Source organism: Arachis hypogaea, chromosome 2, assembly GCF_003086295.3.
Source record: "Arachis hypogaea cultivar Tifrunner chromosome 2, arahy.Tifrunner.gnm2.J5K5, whole genome shotgun sequence".
Classification (NCBI taxonomy): domain Eukaryota; kingdom Viridiplantae; phylum Streptophyta; class Magnoliopsida; order Fabales; family Fabaceae; genus Arachis; species Arachis hypogaea.
The window spans coordinates 61,194,588-61,210,474 of record NC_092037.1 but is presented as its reverse complement, the minus strand read 5'-3'; the positions used below and the strand labels follow the sequence as shown (position 1 = coordinate 61,210,474).

General features: G+C 33.3%; 1 protein-coding gene across 1 annotated transcript; it reads right to left on the bottom strand.

Annotated features, from left to right (window-relative positions):
- Positions 1-8,777: 8,777 nt before the first annotated feature.
- Positions 8,778-15,638, bottom strand: LOC112745427 (magnesium-chelatase subunit ChlH, chloroplastic). Its single transcript, XM_025794868.3, has 6 exons — positions 14,734-15,638; positions 13,465-14,416; positions 13,223-13,305; positions 10,803-12,605; positions 10,244-10,720; positions 8,778-9,456 (listed from the first exon to the last, which is right to left on the bottom strand). Exons 1-6 carry the CDS (start codon positions 15,202-15,204, stop codon positions 9,079-9,081), a joined length of 4,164 nt encoding a protein of 1,387 aa, XP_025650653.1. The 5' UTR covers positions 15,205-15,638; the 3' UTR covers positions 8,778-9,078.
- Positions 15,639-15,887: the final 249 nt, after the last annotated feature.

The window sequence follows — 15,887 nt, the reverse complement described above, 5'->3', positions numbered from 1 at the left end:
CAACCTGCGAAACTATGGTCGGAGAATATTTACACATATATATATACAATCCCAAGATGTAAATTACTCAAAACAGGCCCTATGTTTCCACACTACAAGAAACATCGTTAAAATTGATGGCTTTGCCGCTGATAATATTAAAAACTGAACGTAAAATTGACGATATTAGCCGTCGCTTTGGAACGTGTCAATTTTTCATAAAACTAATAAAATCGACAGCTTTTTAGGTTGTCGATAAACTTTCAATTAAATCAACGGCTACCGTATCAATAATATAGGTTTAAGATTTTACATATTTAATAAAAGCGACATCTTAATTGTCGATAATATTATCTAAAATCGATGACGCTTATGCCTATATTTGATTTATTAAAATTAACAAATTAGCTGTCGATTTAATTATTAATTACCGACATATTTTTCATTTTTTGCCTATTTTACATTAAAAATCGACAATACTGCCATATTAAATTTAAAAAGCAACAACAACTGTCGATTTTAATAGCCATATATTATTAGTTTTTTCATATCTTGTTTCGTTTTTTATCCAATCATCTTAACATGTAAAAGAGCATAGTCATATAAAACCACAAATTAGAATCTACATTTATTAATTTTATATTGTAACAAATTAATAAGCATACACTAATTATGCCACTACCAAAATAATATTTATAGAAATAAAAAAAAAGTCTTATAAGATGCAAATGAACTACTCACAAAATATGTTTTTACAAATAAATGACGTCTACGGTGACTTGGATTTTGGTGACTAGGCTAAAAGTTGATTGGTGAATAGCAAAGTGACACGATATGGAGAGCTTTAAAGTCAAATATGTAAAGTGAAATAAGAATTAATTATTACTAAAAGGATAAATATGTAAAAGAAACATTGTTTTGGTGCGAGTTGTGATAAACATGGACCAAAAACTCTAATGCTATATGTGTTCGGTTGGGTAGTTTGGACGATGGGAAGGAATAAATGAATAATAAGCAATGCTACTTCCAATTTGCTATTTTTAATAGATTTTTTACCAAAAAATTAAAATGAATATAATTTCACCAAAAACCGTCTCAAATTGGGTCACAGATAAATACAACAAATGATGACTAATGTTTATTATAATAATTCTATGTAAATAAAGAAGTTTAAATTATAAATGTATGACATAAATTAAAATAGGTGAATTATGCTAATCTTAATATTTAATGTATCACATATGTAGGAATAAGATACTTTTTATTTTACAGAATATTTTATATTACAAAATTAAAAATAGACCGTAATGAATTTAGAAATTTTTAATAATGGGATAGAATATATATAACATGATAATAATTTTTATCAAAAATATTATATGTACATAAAAAATTAATTACTAAATTATTTATTATATATTTGTGTATAAATGCATATATTATTTAATTTATTTTTAATATATATTTTATATTTGAATATATATTCTTATAAATGGTTATTTTTTATGCACACGTAACACAATTATTATTATTATTATTATTATTATTATTATTATTATTATTATTATTATTATTATTATTATTATAAAATAAGATTAATCTTTAAAATGTCTAATTATTAAATTAAAATACTAAAACACTAATTTAAATAATAACATATAATTTATAATTCTAGTTTTTTTAGTTTCATATTTTAGAAAGATTGAATAATTTTTTCTTAACAATACAATTGACATATCTTTTTGGTTAAATTACACAGTTGGTCCCTACATTTTTAGTAAAATTACAAATTGGTCCTTACACTTTAAAAATTTGTAATTGGATCCCTAAAGAGAATTAAAATTTGTAATTTAGTCCCCATCGTTCAAGCGTTATCCGGAATAAACATCGGCTAACTCTGTGCCAGTAGCCGCAGTAAGACAGAGGATGCAAGCGTTATCCGAAATGATTGGGCGTAAAGCGTCTGTAGGTGGCTTTTTAAGTTCACCGTCAAATCCCAGGACTCAACCCTGGACAAACGGTAGAAACTACCAAGCTGGAGTACGGTAGGAGTAGCCTTATAATCTTACACCTAGAACCATCCCCAAAAATAGATATACCAAAATTTAAAAAATAGGAAGATGATTGAATTTCAAAGGAGAAAATAAAAATAGATTTTAAAAGTTTATTTTATTACACAAATAAATTTTCCATATTTATATTCTTAATGAATTTCAAATAAAAGATTTACTATCCAGATCTTTAGAAACTCGTCAATTTCTTAATTTACAAGTAATAAAAGAAGGAAAATTAATTTTACACTTTCATCTTTAATTAAATACTTGAATTAGTAAATTAATATTAATTTATTATATTATTGAGCAAATTATTTTAAACATTAAAATTAACATAATTCACTTATTTTATATCATACATATATAATTTAGACTTCATTATTTATATAGAATTATTATAATAAATATTAGTCACTATCTTTTATAGTTAGCTTGAACTTATATATTTTGAAACGTCTTTTAATAAAATTATATTCATTTTATATGTTTTGTAGACCTACTAAAAGTAGTTGCTTATTATTTATTTATTCTCTGTCATTATCCAAATTATCCAACCCAACATATCACCAGGGTCGACGAAGCAATAAAAAAGACAAATTTTTTTCATTCTTTTTGCAATAAAAATTTTTCTGCTCAATCTACTTTTGGATCTTAGAATTTTTTGTCCATGTTTGTCAGCCTTCGCCAACACATTAATTTTTGCATGTCTCTTTTATATATTTGTCCTTTTGGTAATAATCAGTTCTATTCAACTTTATATATTTGACTTTTGAAGCTCTCCTCACATGTCATTTTATTACTCATTAGTCAACCTTTAGTCATGAAAATTCAAGCCAGTATAGACTTCACCTTACAAATAATTTAAAATAATCCCTTGTCTTTATCAATATAGCTGCATTTTTGAATGGAAAAATGTGACAAAATTTTTTAAGGCATTGTAAAATGAGAATAACTATCGCCATATCATTATCCTCTGCCCTGCCTAAAAACTTAAACTAATAGCCGCAGAAATCCTAGGCAAAAAGCCTTCAGAAATATAATACTAAACAAATCTGAGTGATAAATTTTATTTTGCAGGACCATTGGGCAAAGCAGCAGCAGATTTTGCAGCAGATGGGTTAAATTCATCTCAAGTCTCAATCCATGTGACCATTGCATCTGCAAGCTTGTTGAAGTAATCATCAACCTTTCCAAGCTTCTCTTTAAATATTTTGGAGAGTTCAATGTAGCACTTCTGAACAGTGGTGCAATCCTTTGGAAGAGAAACAGCTTGGAAGAATGGGATTGCACTCCTTCTTGAGGTTCACAAATGGTGCAATCCTTTAGAAGAGAGACAGCTTGAAAGAATGGGATAAGATCTTCTTGCCAAAAGATCCCTTTGTACTCTTTCTTGAGGTTCACAAATGGGTTGCTGGCTTTGCTGTGCTAAATATAGGGTAACCCTGTCTTCACCCCCAATCTTAAATGGTCACATATAACCTGCATCATCAACATACACACACTCTAATTACTCCAAAATTTGACATCACAACTATACATTAGATTCTAACATTCATGTATTTTAAAACTACACAAAGAATCAGCCAGTAAATGAATCATAAGTGTATACCTTTATGCACCAAAGAATCATAATTGCTATGAATGTGAATACTATTGATGATGCTCTATCAGCTGAAGTTGCAGCTGATGTGTATGAGACAAACATCAAAATCAAGGTTGATAGCAATGTGATAACTTTATTTGAATCTCTAAATATTTAAGAAAGAAAACACTGAAAAGGAGTATTGAGTACATCTATTCTCCTATTCCAATCATGACCCTGAGTGAAGTAAACAACTTAGCTGAATCTTTTTATCATGAATTAATGCAATAATAATTAACATTGACTAAAAAAGGACAAAGAAACTACATTTCCGTTCAATATACGGATTAGATAGAATAAATCTTCTTATAAATTAAGTTGGTTCTTAAGCCAGTTTTGTAATCAATTACTTAAGGTTCTTTTTTGTAAGCTTTTTTTTCTTACTCTTTTACTGTATAATGTGTCAAGATTATGCTTCAATGTAATTTTGAAGACACCAGCTATGCAATGGCAAGAGAATAATTTAATTAGATTAGACAGAAAAATGTAATCTTCTATATATTAAGATAATAATAAAAATAAATTGACTTTGAAAGAACAGATACATTTTTTGGAACATATACAATACTTCCATCTTATGTAGGATTCAGATTCTATAACTAGAACTCATAATATCTAGGCTTAAGAGGTGTAGTCCTCACCCATTTTTTTTTCTCTTGAAAAAGCATTAGGTTAATTATGCACATTTTTCATATTCTGAACTCATTTGTTGTTTAAAATTTTGGCAGTAAGTACTTTTGTCTTTTGAAAAATATTGTCAAATTTTTTGTCAATCATTACCACAATATTCATCTTTTGGTTAACGAGTTGTATCCCAGAATTGTTGACACACTTGTTCAAAGAAACCTGACAGTTTACCTTTTATTTTTCTTCAGCAATCTTTCACTTTAGCTCATTAGTCTTTTCTTCAGTAATTTTCTTTTTCAACTTAGCCTTTTCTTTCTCTTCAACTCTATACTTTTCAAATTTTTTTGTAACTTCCTTGTCAAAAACAGCATTGCACTTTGGACACATAGCGATGGTATTGTCAAATTCTTTAATTCTTAGCAAAAAATTTAATAGATCCTCACCAAGACGAGGATAAACCAACTCCTTGTCTCGCTAAAAATTCTCATGTCTTTATTTTTACCTTGAGCACTAGCCATTATGGTATCAATTTCTGCCATGTTAACTAACAAGTTGAATGGTTCAACATAATTTGAATCAACAACGAATATTCAGTGTTCACCTTCATAGTAGTTTTATCTTCAAACTTCAACCTTCCATCTTCAATGAATTTTTGTATTAAATTCCTGAAATTGATGTAATTATTAGTGGTGGACAAAAATACTTGATGAAACTTACAAAATTTTTTATTTCATCAGCTGAAGCATCTTTTTTTCTCTGGTAAAATAAACTGTTTATCATTTAATAAAATTTCAAATATTTGGTCTGTCTTAGAAATATCAAAAGAATAAATCTTATTTTTAGCTTTGGAATATGAAGAAACCTTTTTTCCTTGAACAGACTTTAAAGATTTGCACACATAAGGAGGACCCCACATAATTCAACAATATAAACCTCTTTCTCATCGGAATTACTACTATCCAAAAAACAATTAACATATGCAACTTTTTTAGAATTTTTTTTGAAATTTTCTTTTTTTTTTTCTTAATTTTTTCTATTTGTCTTACTCTCTTAGTTAGCTGGGCAAGATCTAAAATATATTGATTAACAAGTTTTTTTCTAACTCCAAATTCTAATCCATTAGTATCCATTCTGACAACTTCGATTTCTGAAATTGGAGTAAAACATTTATTTCTCATATTTCTAAACCATGCCAAATAAGTGTCAATAAATTTTTCCTCTACAAGCTTGATAGAGAATAGATCCGTAAGGCTAACTTTCAATTCACCTCGGAAGAATTGATCATGAAAATTTCTTTCTAACTACACCCAAGAATGAACAAAATTTAGTCTCAAGTTGGAGAACCAAGTGAATGCATTTTTTGTTAAAGAAGAAAAAAATATTGCATCTTGATATATTCATTAGAAATTGTTTCCCCAATTTCAACAATATATCGAGCAATATGTTCTACTGTAGACTAATTTTTTTCTCCATAAAATTTTATAAGGAATTTCAAAATTTTTCAACCTCTTGAAAGCTCTGCTTGTTGGACACATTCAGAAAATGCTTACACGAAATATGGCATATTCAAACAACCAATATTAAATCTCAAATGATTTAAAACTTGCTCAACGTTCCTAGCTAAATTATAATGTCCCCTAAATTATTTTGTCTAAGTCTTTACAACATATCATCAGCATTTGACTATGTTTAGGCATATGAACCTTATAATTAGAAATTACTCCACCATTTTGGTTGACATTATCAAATTCTAAACTAAGATTGTCATTTTCTTTTAAAAATTTACCATAATAACAATCTTATTAACTTGCCTATTTAACTATTCAATTGTAGTGTTTGTATTTTCTACAAAAGAATTTAAAACGGTCACCATTTGATGAGTTAACAAGTTTAATAGCCATTGCTCTTGAGATATCAGGAAACACATGTCTAGAGTTTTCTACCCTAGTAGCAGTAGGTGTAGTAGAATTAGATGCGCTGTTATTTCCTATATTAATAGCATGTAGCAAATTTTGTTGTGATATATGTGAATCTGTCACCCCAGAAATAGATACATTGACATGACATACAAATTCTGGTAAAGAGAATTTTAAAAAGTTGAGTAGAGAGGCATAGATAATTCTTGGGTCATTATGGGGGGACATACCTCGGTGGCAAGGTATAAGGCGGCCACTCCACGGTATTTATGTGAATTGCATTTAACTCTGGATAGGCATGGCCAACGCCATCATGCCTTACTAACGGCAAGATAGGCTCTACATTTGAAATCACAGAAGAATTTCTAGACTCATTTCCTCTAGTCTCGTCACTGAAAGTAGAAGAAGATGTTGCATATGTATTTGACATGCCAACTGATACTGATTTCTTAATCTCTAAAAACACAATGTTACTACTATGTAACCACATGCAAATTCAAAACTCTTTATTTTTTTTCTTTTGACAAACTACAATCTATTGACAATGTCCCTCCGAGCGTGCTATTTGTTTTGCTCAAATTTTGTTAATTTTTTTTATCTTAATGTTGCAATTATAACATCAATAGAAATTAAAAGGAATAAAATTAGCAAATAAACAAAGAAATAAGGTGTTGAAGGCAAAGTAAATTGTAGAAATTAAAGAAAATAGAAAATTAAAGAAAGGATGAAGAAAGAAATATAAACATAAAAGAGAAGAACATGTAAAAGTAGAAAAATTTTATTAATAAAAACTGGAAAGAAGCAAATTACAAGTTTTTGAGTTTAGAGGAATTATTTAAGATTTTCAATTTTTTACTCTGTGATGTCAAGAGGCTGAGAGTATTTTAAGTTTCTAAGGTAGCGTTTGTTTTGAGGTACTGTGACAGAGACTGGGAGACTGAGACTCAGTATCATGTTTGTTGGTTCAGAGACGGATATTAAAATTTCTGTCTCTATCCCTAAAATTTCAGTATTTCAATACCTCCAAAAAGTGGGGACACAGGGGACTAAAATTTTTAGTGATGGAGATTGAAACTTTAATAACATTTTATACCTAAAATACCTTCATTTCAATTAATTAATTTTAATTTTACCTTTTGTACAAATTAAATTAGAATTTCATTCTTCTTTCAATTTCATTCTTCTTATTTCAATCTCTATCTCTTAGTCTCTGTCTCTCAGTCTCAATATTTCCATCTCTCCTCCCCACCAAACGCTACTAAGTGTTTTCCAAAAGAACTGAACTCTCTACAATATTTACTTAAAACTCTATTTATAGACTAATCTAATGCCTAATTCACAGTTATTTCTATAATATCTTTGTCAATTTTTTTCTAAACTTGAATCAACTATTATTCCTGCTCTAATTAAATTAAATTTTGAATAAAAACTGCTCCTTTTGAAAACGTCAATTAAAACTTTTTTCTAATATATTAAAACTAACTTCATAAATTGATAACAATATCTTATATTTATTTATTTAAAACAACCTTTTTTTTAATAATAATATTTTTTGCCTAGCAGTAGAGGATCCCCGTTCCAAACAAAATCGTCTCTTAAGGTTTTGACTACTTTAAGAACTGATTTTCAAGTAGGAGAAGTTGCCATTACAACCTTAACTTCAAAATAATTTGCTCTCTGAGGTATTTGCTTAACATAATATGTACCCATAATGTATCCTTATGATGAAGAAATTTCCAAACTAATTTTCAACAAGAGCAACATTCACATTCCGAGAATCTCTTATGGCTAATCCTCTATATCTCTTAGGAGTGGTGAGAACTTTTCAAGAAGTTGGATGCAAACCGCAAGACTTATTACTCTACACAAAATGCCTTATAACTTTGTCAATCACATGCCATACCATTTAGTAAAAAAAAAAAATGTTATATGCATCTTATATACTGATACAGAAGCAATGGGTGATTTGGCTAGACATAATTAAACATTGATATAGGTACTCTATTAAAAATCTTGTTACAAATAGCTTATTAAGGGTATTCTTTCTGTAAGTTCTTAATTCATTGAAAGTGTCAAATTGTTTTATTTTAAACATTTTAAATTAATATCTTAGGGTACTATTTAGCTACTTCCAAATTGAAATTATATAACCCTACAAATACAAAGACAAATAAAATTCTCCACAAATCAATTTTTATTACTATTTTATGAATTTTTTAATAGATAATTTACATTGTCCCAAAACAAAAACATTAAGATTGAAGTATCCCTTTTCTTTGGATAAGAAATCGCACTTTCCTTGATGAAAATCGCACTTTCCTTGATGAAAATAGACAGGGCCGAATTAAAGCTTTACTCTTCCACAATAAATAAAAGTCGTGCACAGATATGAACCTGACATTGTTTTAAAGATAAAAATAGTTGAAGTTTGCATCAATTGAGTTTGTGTATGTATGTCTTCCCCCACGTTAAAGTGGGTGTCATAACGGAATCTCTCCCTGAAAATACATGCAATTTACTCAAACGAAAATAATATAAAATAAAAGAAGAAAAAATCACTAGTTCTGAAATGGAAGCTGTACTTATTATTCACTTGGCATTTGGCAACTGCACAAAAGGATGTAGTGGTCCCGGGGAATGAACAAAAATTACAAGGAAAAAGAGAATAAAAAGACAACAAAAATCACAATAAATAGATGGCATTGGCAAGGCAACAACTATGGGTACTGCATGGCAAGGAGTCTCAAGAGACAAAGATGGTACATTGGTACGCAGTTAAAATCAGCAGTTAAAAATCTCTCTTCATTATTTTGGTATAGGTGTATTCATATCAAGTCTCATCCATAGAAGCATTGCACTTTCAGCGATCAATGCCTTCAATCTTGTCTTCAACTTCAGAGTACAACTGCCTCAGCTTCTCAATGTTATCTTCTGAAGTCTCCCAATAGCCGCGCCCATTGGCTTCCAAGAATGTCTGCACCAGCTTCCTGAAGGAATTGGGGTTGGTGTTCATGAGCTTCTTCAGCATTTCCTCGTCTTGAATGAATGTTGTGTTGGCTTCTTCGTATACCCAGTTGTCAACTTGGCCTGAAGTTGCACTCCACCCGACCGTGTTGGTCAGCCTCTTCTCGATCTCACGGACACCTTCATACCCGGTTGACAGCATGCCTTCGTACCATTTGGGGTTCAGCAGCTTGGTTCTTGCGTCAAGTCGAACCGTCTCAGCAAGGGTCCGCACCTGGAAAGGAATTTCTCATCAGATCAGTGTGTACTTTGAAATAAGTTATTCATGTGAAGAATATGATGCCCAAATACTCCAGTTTTATTCACATATACATTGTATGCTGCTTTCGACATTTTTTTTTTAATCAAAACAGTACAGGCACCAATTTTTAGTTAGTCAACATTAGCCAAATTTAATAATTTAAGATTAGGAATCTAAAATTTAATATAAACAAAATAATTTTAAAAAGGTAGGCTTATGTTAGCTAAAAAAAAGGTGGTTACCTAGCATTTCTTTCTAAAAATGTTACGTGGGCACAAAAAATTAACCACCATGTATTTGTGTATAAATACATATAGGTAAAGTATAGGTAGATAATGAAAATACTAAACAATGTGAACAATAGATATATCAGATGTTCATTTTACTATGTGTACAGATGGTTATTCTAATATTAACATTTAGATGTGTAATTTGGAGGTGTAGTGTGTTTTTATTTGATTGGTGGTTGTTCTTGTTCAAGAAAGTCATTGATTACCTAACATTACCCATATTAGTTTCAATGTGTATTTTGTATTTCAACATATATTTTAACTAAAATATAAGATTCATTCTATTCATTATTCAATCAATAACTTGGAAAAAATTGTCATATCTAGATGATGCTTAGTAGGATTATAGATACTTGATTAAGGTATATAGAAAATTTAATACTTGGTGCATATTGCTGTATTAGTATTTCTATCTAAAATTGTTGTGTTTACGTTTCACACCATAATCAAGAGAGCATAGCAACATTTACCTGCGCATTGGCTGTGGTGGTGTCAGCAATGTAAGCACTTGGCTTCTTCCCATCTTTCCTTAGATTTTGAACCAAATTAGTTGGGTCCGAGTCAAAGTAATGGCTGACATCAGTGAGGGAGATTTCTGATGAGTCAAGGTTTTGGAATGTGGCGTCTGCTGTGCTCAGAGCCATCTCGAACACTTTTCTCTTTTCCATCATGCCTGCACCGGGAGCATCACAGTCGAATGCGAAAGACTTTCGGCTAAGGTACATGTCCTGAAGCTGCTTCTCATCATTCCATGAGGAGTTCTCCACAGCCAGGTTAATGTTTGAAGAGTATGACCCTGAGGCGTTGGAGAAGATCCTTGTTGCAGCTTCCCGAACATCAATCCTGAGGGATTGAGCTTGCTCCAATGCATGCTTCCTTACAAAGTTCTGCTCGGCTGGTTCATCTAACTCGGCAACCATCTTCACTGCTCTATCCAGAAGATTCATCTGAGAAAGATGCAAAGGAATATCCTAATCAGTTTTGGAATACAAAGGGGACTAAATTTATCCAGAGTAAGATGGTTATTACCTGATTGATGAAAAGGTCTCTGAACACTCCCGAGCAATTAACGACGACATCAATCCTAGGCCTTCCAAGCTCTTCAAGACTGACAGATTCCACACGGTTGACCCTTCCGAAGGTATCGGCCACTGGTCTCACACCAATCATCCACAAGACCTGAGCCAGGGATTCACCATATGTTTTGATATTGTCTGTTCCCCATAATACAAGTGCAATAGTTTCAGGATACTTCCCTCCATTATCAACCTTCTGCCTCTCAATCAATCTGTCCACTACTATTTTAGCACTCTGCATTGCTGCAGTAGTAGGAATAGCTTGTGGGTCGAGCGCATGAATGTTCTTTCCAGTTGGCAGAACTTTAGGATTTCTAATTGGATCACCACCGGGTCCTGGCTCGACGTATTTACCCTCCAAAGCTTGTTTCAAACTTCCCAATTCATTGTCAGCCACAACCAACTTCAGACACTCTCCCAAAAACTCAAACAATGTTCTGAGTTTTTCCCTATCAGCACGGTAGAATTTGGTGTTTGACAAGTACTGAATCCACGGCTCATTTATGCCGAACCCAAGGATTGAGGTAAGTTTATTTGATACATCAACAACTTGACCCTTCTTATTAGTTGTTTTCTCCACAAAGGAAGTAATTGCTCCACGGGACGCTTCGGTTATTTGCCGAAGGAGCTCCACGTCCTTCAGTATTCCTTTGTCGCTCCCTCTATAAACTTCCTCTATGTTTCTTCCCACAGTCTCGGCTAGTATAGATGGGAGTGAAGAAATGCCATCTTCAGGACGGTCAAGAGCAGCAATATTCACCAGAGTAGCAACTGCTTCCAAGGCTGATGGGGGCTCACCAATGACATGCAGCCCACATGGCAAAAGGCGAGACTCGATCTCCATGATCTTAGAATACACCTTTCCAACTACAAGGTCTCTCTCTTTAGCTGGGAGCTCTTCACCCTCGTCCGGCAGGGCGACATCCTTGTCAAGATTGCATTGTTTGGCTGTGCTGATAATTGAACTGACAATTTGTGGCCCACGGCCAGTGTCCTTGAGGGACTGATACGACGAAATGAGTTCACTTAGTTGCTTCAGACCTTTGTAGAGTCCTGCATTTTCTGCCGGAGGAGTGAGATAGCTAATGGTGTTGGCATAACTCCTACGTTTTGCTATGGTGGCTTCAGAAGGATTGTTTGCAGCATAGTAATAGACATTGGGAATATTGCCAATGAGACTGTCTGGGTAACATACATCACTCATCCCAACCTGCTTTCCAGGCATGAATTCAAGTGAACCATGTGTCCCGAAGTGAAGGACAGCATCGGCTTTGAATATTTTCTCGACGAAAGAGTAATAGGCTGCAAATCCATGATGTGGGCTAGCAGATTTAGAGAAAAGCAACCGCATAGGATCGCCTTCATAACCAAAGGTGGGCTGAACACCTATGAAAACATTACCATATTGTTTACCATATACCAACAGGTTCTCTCCATCCGCATTCAGATTCCCCGGTGGTTTTCCCCAGTTTTCTTCTAGTGCTGTGGCGTAGGGAGTAAGTTTTTGGTATTCCCGGACACTCATTTTGTAAGCAATGTTCAGATTTGGGCTGCTGAATTGAGCTTCTTTGTCATGTATTACTTCTTCGATCAAGGCTTCTGGAGTCTCCGGAAGTCCCTCAACATTGTAACCATCATACTTAAGATCTTTGAGAACAGAGAATATGGAGGCAAAGACATTCAGGTAGGCAGCAGTTCCTACATTTCCTTTGTCTGGTGGGAAACTAAAGACAGTAATTGCTAGTCTCTTCTCTTCCTGAACGAACACATAAATTTATCGATTTCTTAGTCTTACGGCTGTAAGAAACAGAACAACTTGCTGCAAATTCAAAAAGCAGATGAACCTAAGAAATAAAGAACAATGACTAAGTTTTTTTTTTTTTTTACCATAGCTACAAACTTAACCTCATATACAAATACTGAAATGGAAGTTCGTAGGTTAAAGAAATTCCTAAATAGTAGTATGAAAATGGTAAAATACTAAGAAAGAAATAAACAAGAATATTATTCCTTGCTTTTACTCCATATCATTTAGGTCTTGAGAGAAAGTGATTACTTCCCAAAATAAGTTGTTACTAAACATGCCTAAACCTCATTGTTGCTGCAAAAATTATTAGGAAATTATAGTATCAAACAAAAGAAATCACCATCAAATATTTTACTAGAAAGTAATCTTCAGTTGAGTGAATATTAATTATGGAAACTCTGGCAGATTATTGTTGACTAACTTTCCAAGCTGGACAAACTTACGAAGAGGAGATCAAAAAGTGGTTATCAATTATATCTTGGGTACAAATCTTTGAAGTCTCTATAAAGATTTTACTTGAACCGGATTATTATGTAACTCCTAAGACTCAGAAAAGGGCAAAGTACCTTTGATTTTCTTTTCAGTTCAGCCCACTTGATCGCCCTAGTGCAGAGCTGCTCCACTCTCTTGTGAAGAGCGTGAGATTTTCCTGAAAACACATCAATTAATGAATTAACAAACATATAGTTTTGTGACTTTGTCTGATAAAATTGGTATGTTTAAGCATTTAAGCTACCAAAATACACCTAAAGATATCTGCACCATATGAATCATTACTATTCAGGCTGTAAAGAGAAAGTATTATTACCAGTTTTTGGATCTCGGCCAGCGAAAACTATTGGCTCCATACCACCGTCTAGCTCGGGTAGGGCAACTTGAAGAGCAACCTGAATTGGGTGCAAACCCAAAGTACTGTTCAGCCACTCTTCTGTTGTCTGGAACACCAATGGCAATGCAACAATATAAGGAACATCTAGCTTGCTCAACGCCTCAACTGCTCTCGGATGGTCTTGCCTGGCAGGGCCTCCAACAAGGGCGAAGCCGGTTAGGGACACAACCGAATTCACAAACGGTTTCTTACTAATTGGATCAATCAAGAACCTCTCCACTGGTCCCGAAAAGTCAAGTCCTCCAGCGAAAATCGGAATAACCTTGGCCCCTCTGGCCTCCAGCTCCATGATCACAGCCACGTAATGACCATCATCTCCAGTCACAATATGGCTCCTCTGCAAAATCAAACCAATTACCGGCGCATTCGGACTCCTAAGCTTCTCATCAGCATCCCTTCTTGTTCCATACCAATTCAAATACTCCTTAACATCATCATACATACAAGGTGCTAAAGGATGCCAAATTCCGGTGTCCAAGTACAAAACTGGCTCCGAATACTCCATCTTTGTCCCTTTCAAGGCCGGAACATAAGACCCTGAAATCATCTTCAAGAAATTCTGCAAGTTATCAGGCGAACCGCCAAGCCAAAACTGCAGGCTCAGGATATAGAGCCTAGCATCTTGAGCCTTATCACTTGGCAAGTACTTCAAAACCTTTGGCAGTGTCCTCACAAGCTTCAACATGCTGTCGGCGAAACCTGCAGAAGAGGTCTTCTTCTTCTTGAAGAGCTGAAAAAAGGGGCTCTTGGATTGTCCAAGCTGTGACATGCTGAACGAGCCTAATTTGTTGAGCCTCATCACCTCAGGCATTGATGGGAACACAAGAACTGCATCAAGCCTCTCCCTTTCTTTCTCCACAGCAGCCTTAACCTGCCGTCACACAAATATGAATACAAGTAGATTTAAAAGAAAATTAGTTAGAAATTCAAGTAGTTTAAGATAACAGTGGTGGAGGCAGATACACATTGGTGCGTAAGAATATAGTATTTGTCACTATGATACACTATGATACATAAATACAACAACAACCATGTTATCTGTACATCAAGAATCGCAACCAAATCAGCATGAGTTAAACTAACACATATATTTATGCACAAATACATAGCGGCCGATAAAATTAGTCACAAATTTAAGGAGTATAAGATAACAAACAGTATTTAATGCAGATATGCATAGGCCTTAACCTTGAGGGCAAGTTCCTCCACAAAGATCAATGAGCCAATGAAGACATTGGCGTCCTCCAAATCCTTGCAGAATGTCTTGTAAGTGGCTTCGTCGCGAAGCTCCTCGACCAAGTAACCAACAACCTCAAAGGAAGCATCTTTGTTGGTGCTGTTGAGAGCTCTAACTGCAGCAGACAAAGATGATTGGTACTGAGCTTCAAGAACCACATATACAATCTTAACCGTTGGAAGGTTCTGGTTGTTGTTGTTCTTGTCTGGAACTATTCTACGAACTTCTGGTGTGGTTTGTGTGAAGAGGCCATTGCCAATTGCAGCACATTTCACTCTGAGGGAAGATCTTGATGAGTTTCCATGGCAGTTTGCCTTCTTTGGAAGGAAAGAATGAAGGAAGAGATGTCTCTGTGAAATAGAAGAGAGTTGGTCGGTTTTAGAACTCGGTAGTGTGAATGGTGAAGATACTAAAGAAGCCATTGTATGTTAATGAAACACTGTACAAAAGAAGAAGAAGAAGAAGAAATGCTGTCTCTTCTCGAATTAGAGAGAAGAGAAGAGAAGAGAAGCAAAGCAAAGAGGGAATTGGTTGAATATAAAGAGTTGGGAATTGAGGATTATGAGCAGAGTTTCTTTGTTGTATGTTAGTGCTGCTAGTTGAGTTGAGAGTTGAGAGACTGAAGGTTGCTGTTCGTCCTTTGAGAAGAGAAAATGGGTGGCTGTGAGTTCTTATTTGGTTTGTGTGGACTGGGGAGAGTAGGACAGAGAAGAAAGGGAATCCCACAATTCAAACGATTTTTTAAGCTTAGTGGTGAGAGCTTCGACCACGTGGCGAATCAGCTAGTCATTCGACTCCAGCATAGGTTTTTTCTTTTTTTCTTTTTTTTTTTTTATGATATAAATTTGAGTAAACCATGTTTTTGCTGGTAATATTCAATATTTGTAAGAAATTTTAAAAGAGAAAGTTTAGGAATCTAATATTTTTATTAAAATTTGGTTAATATTTAAGCGATAAAAGAAAAATGAGTAATTTACATTATTAATTGTAATTTTATATCATTAAAATATTAATTATAATTAATTGATAATTATAAATCACAAAATTTATTGATTTTTTAGTATTTTTTATTTTAAAATTATATATAATATTTAATTAATTTAAT

Bases quoted from the DNA above. Each gene is read 5' to 3' on its own strand.
- LOC112745427 (XM_025794868.3), bottom strand. From the start codon at position 15,204: ATGGCTTCTTTAGTATCTTCACCATTCACACTACCGAGTTCTAAAACC. The intron at 12,606-13,222 runs GTACTTTGCCCT...GTGTTCGTTCAG, and splicing joins AACTGAAAAGAAAATCAAAG to GAAGAGAAGAGACTAGCAAT. The intron at 10,721-10,802 runs GTAATAACCATC...CATCTTTCTCAG, and splicing joins GAGACCTTTTCATCAATCAG to ATGAATCTTCTGGATAGAGC.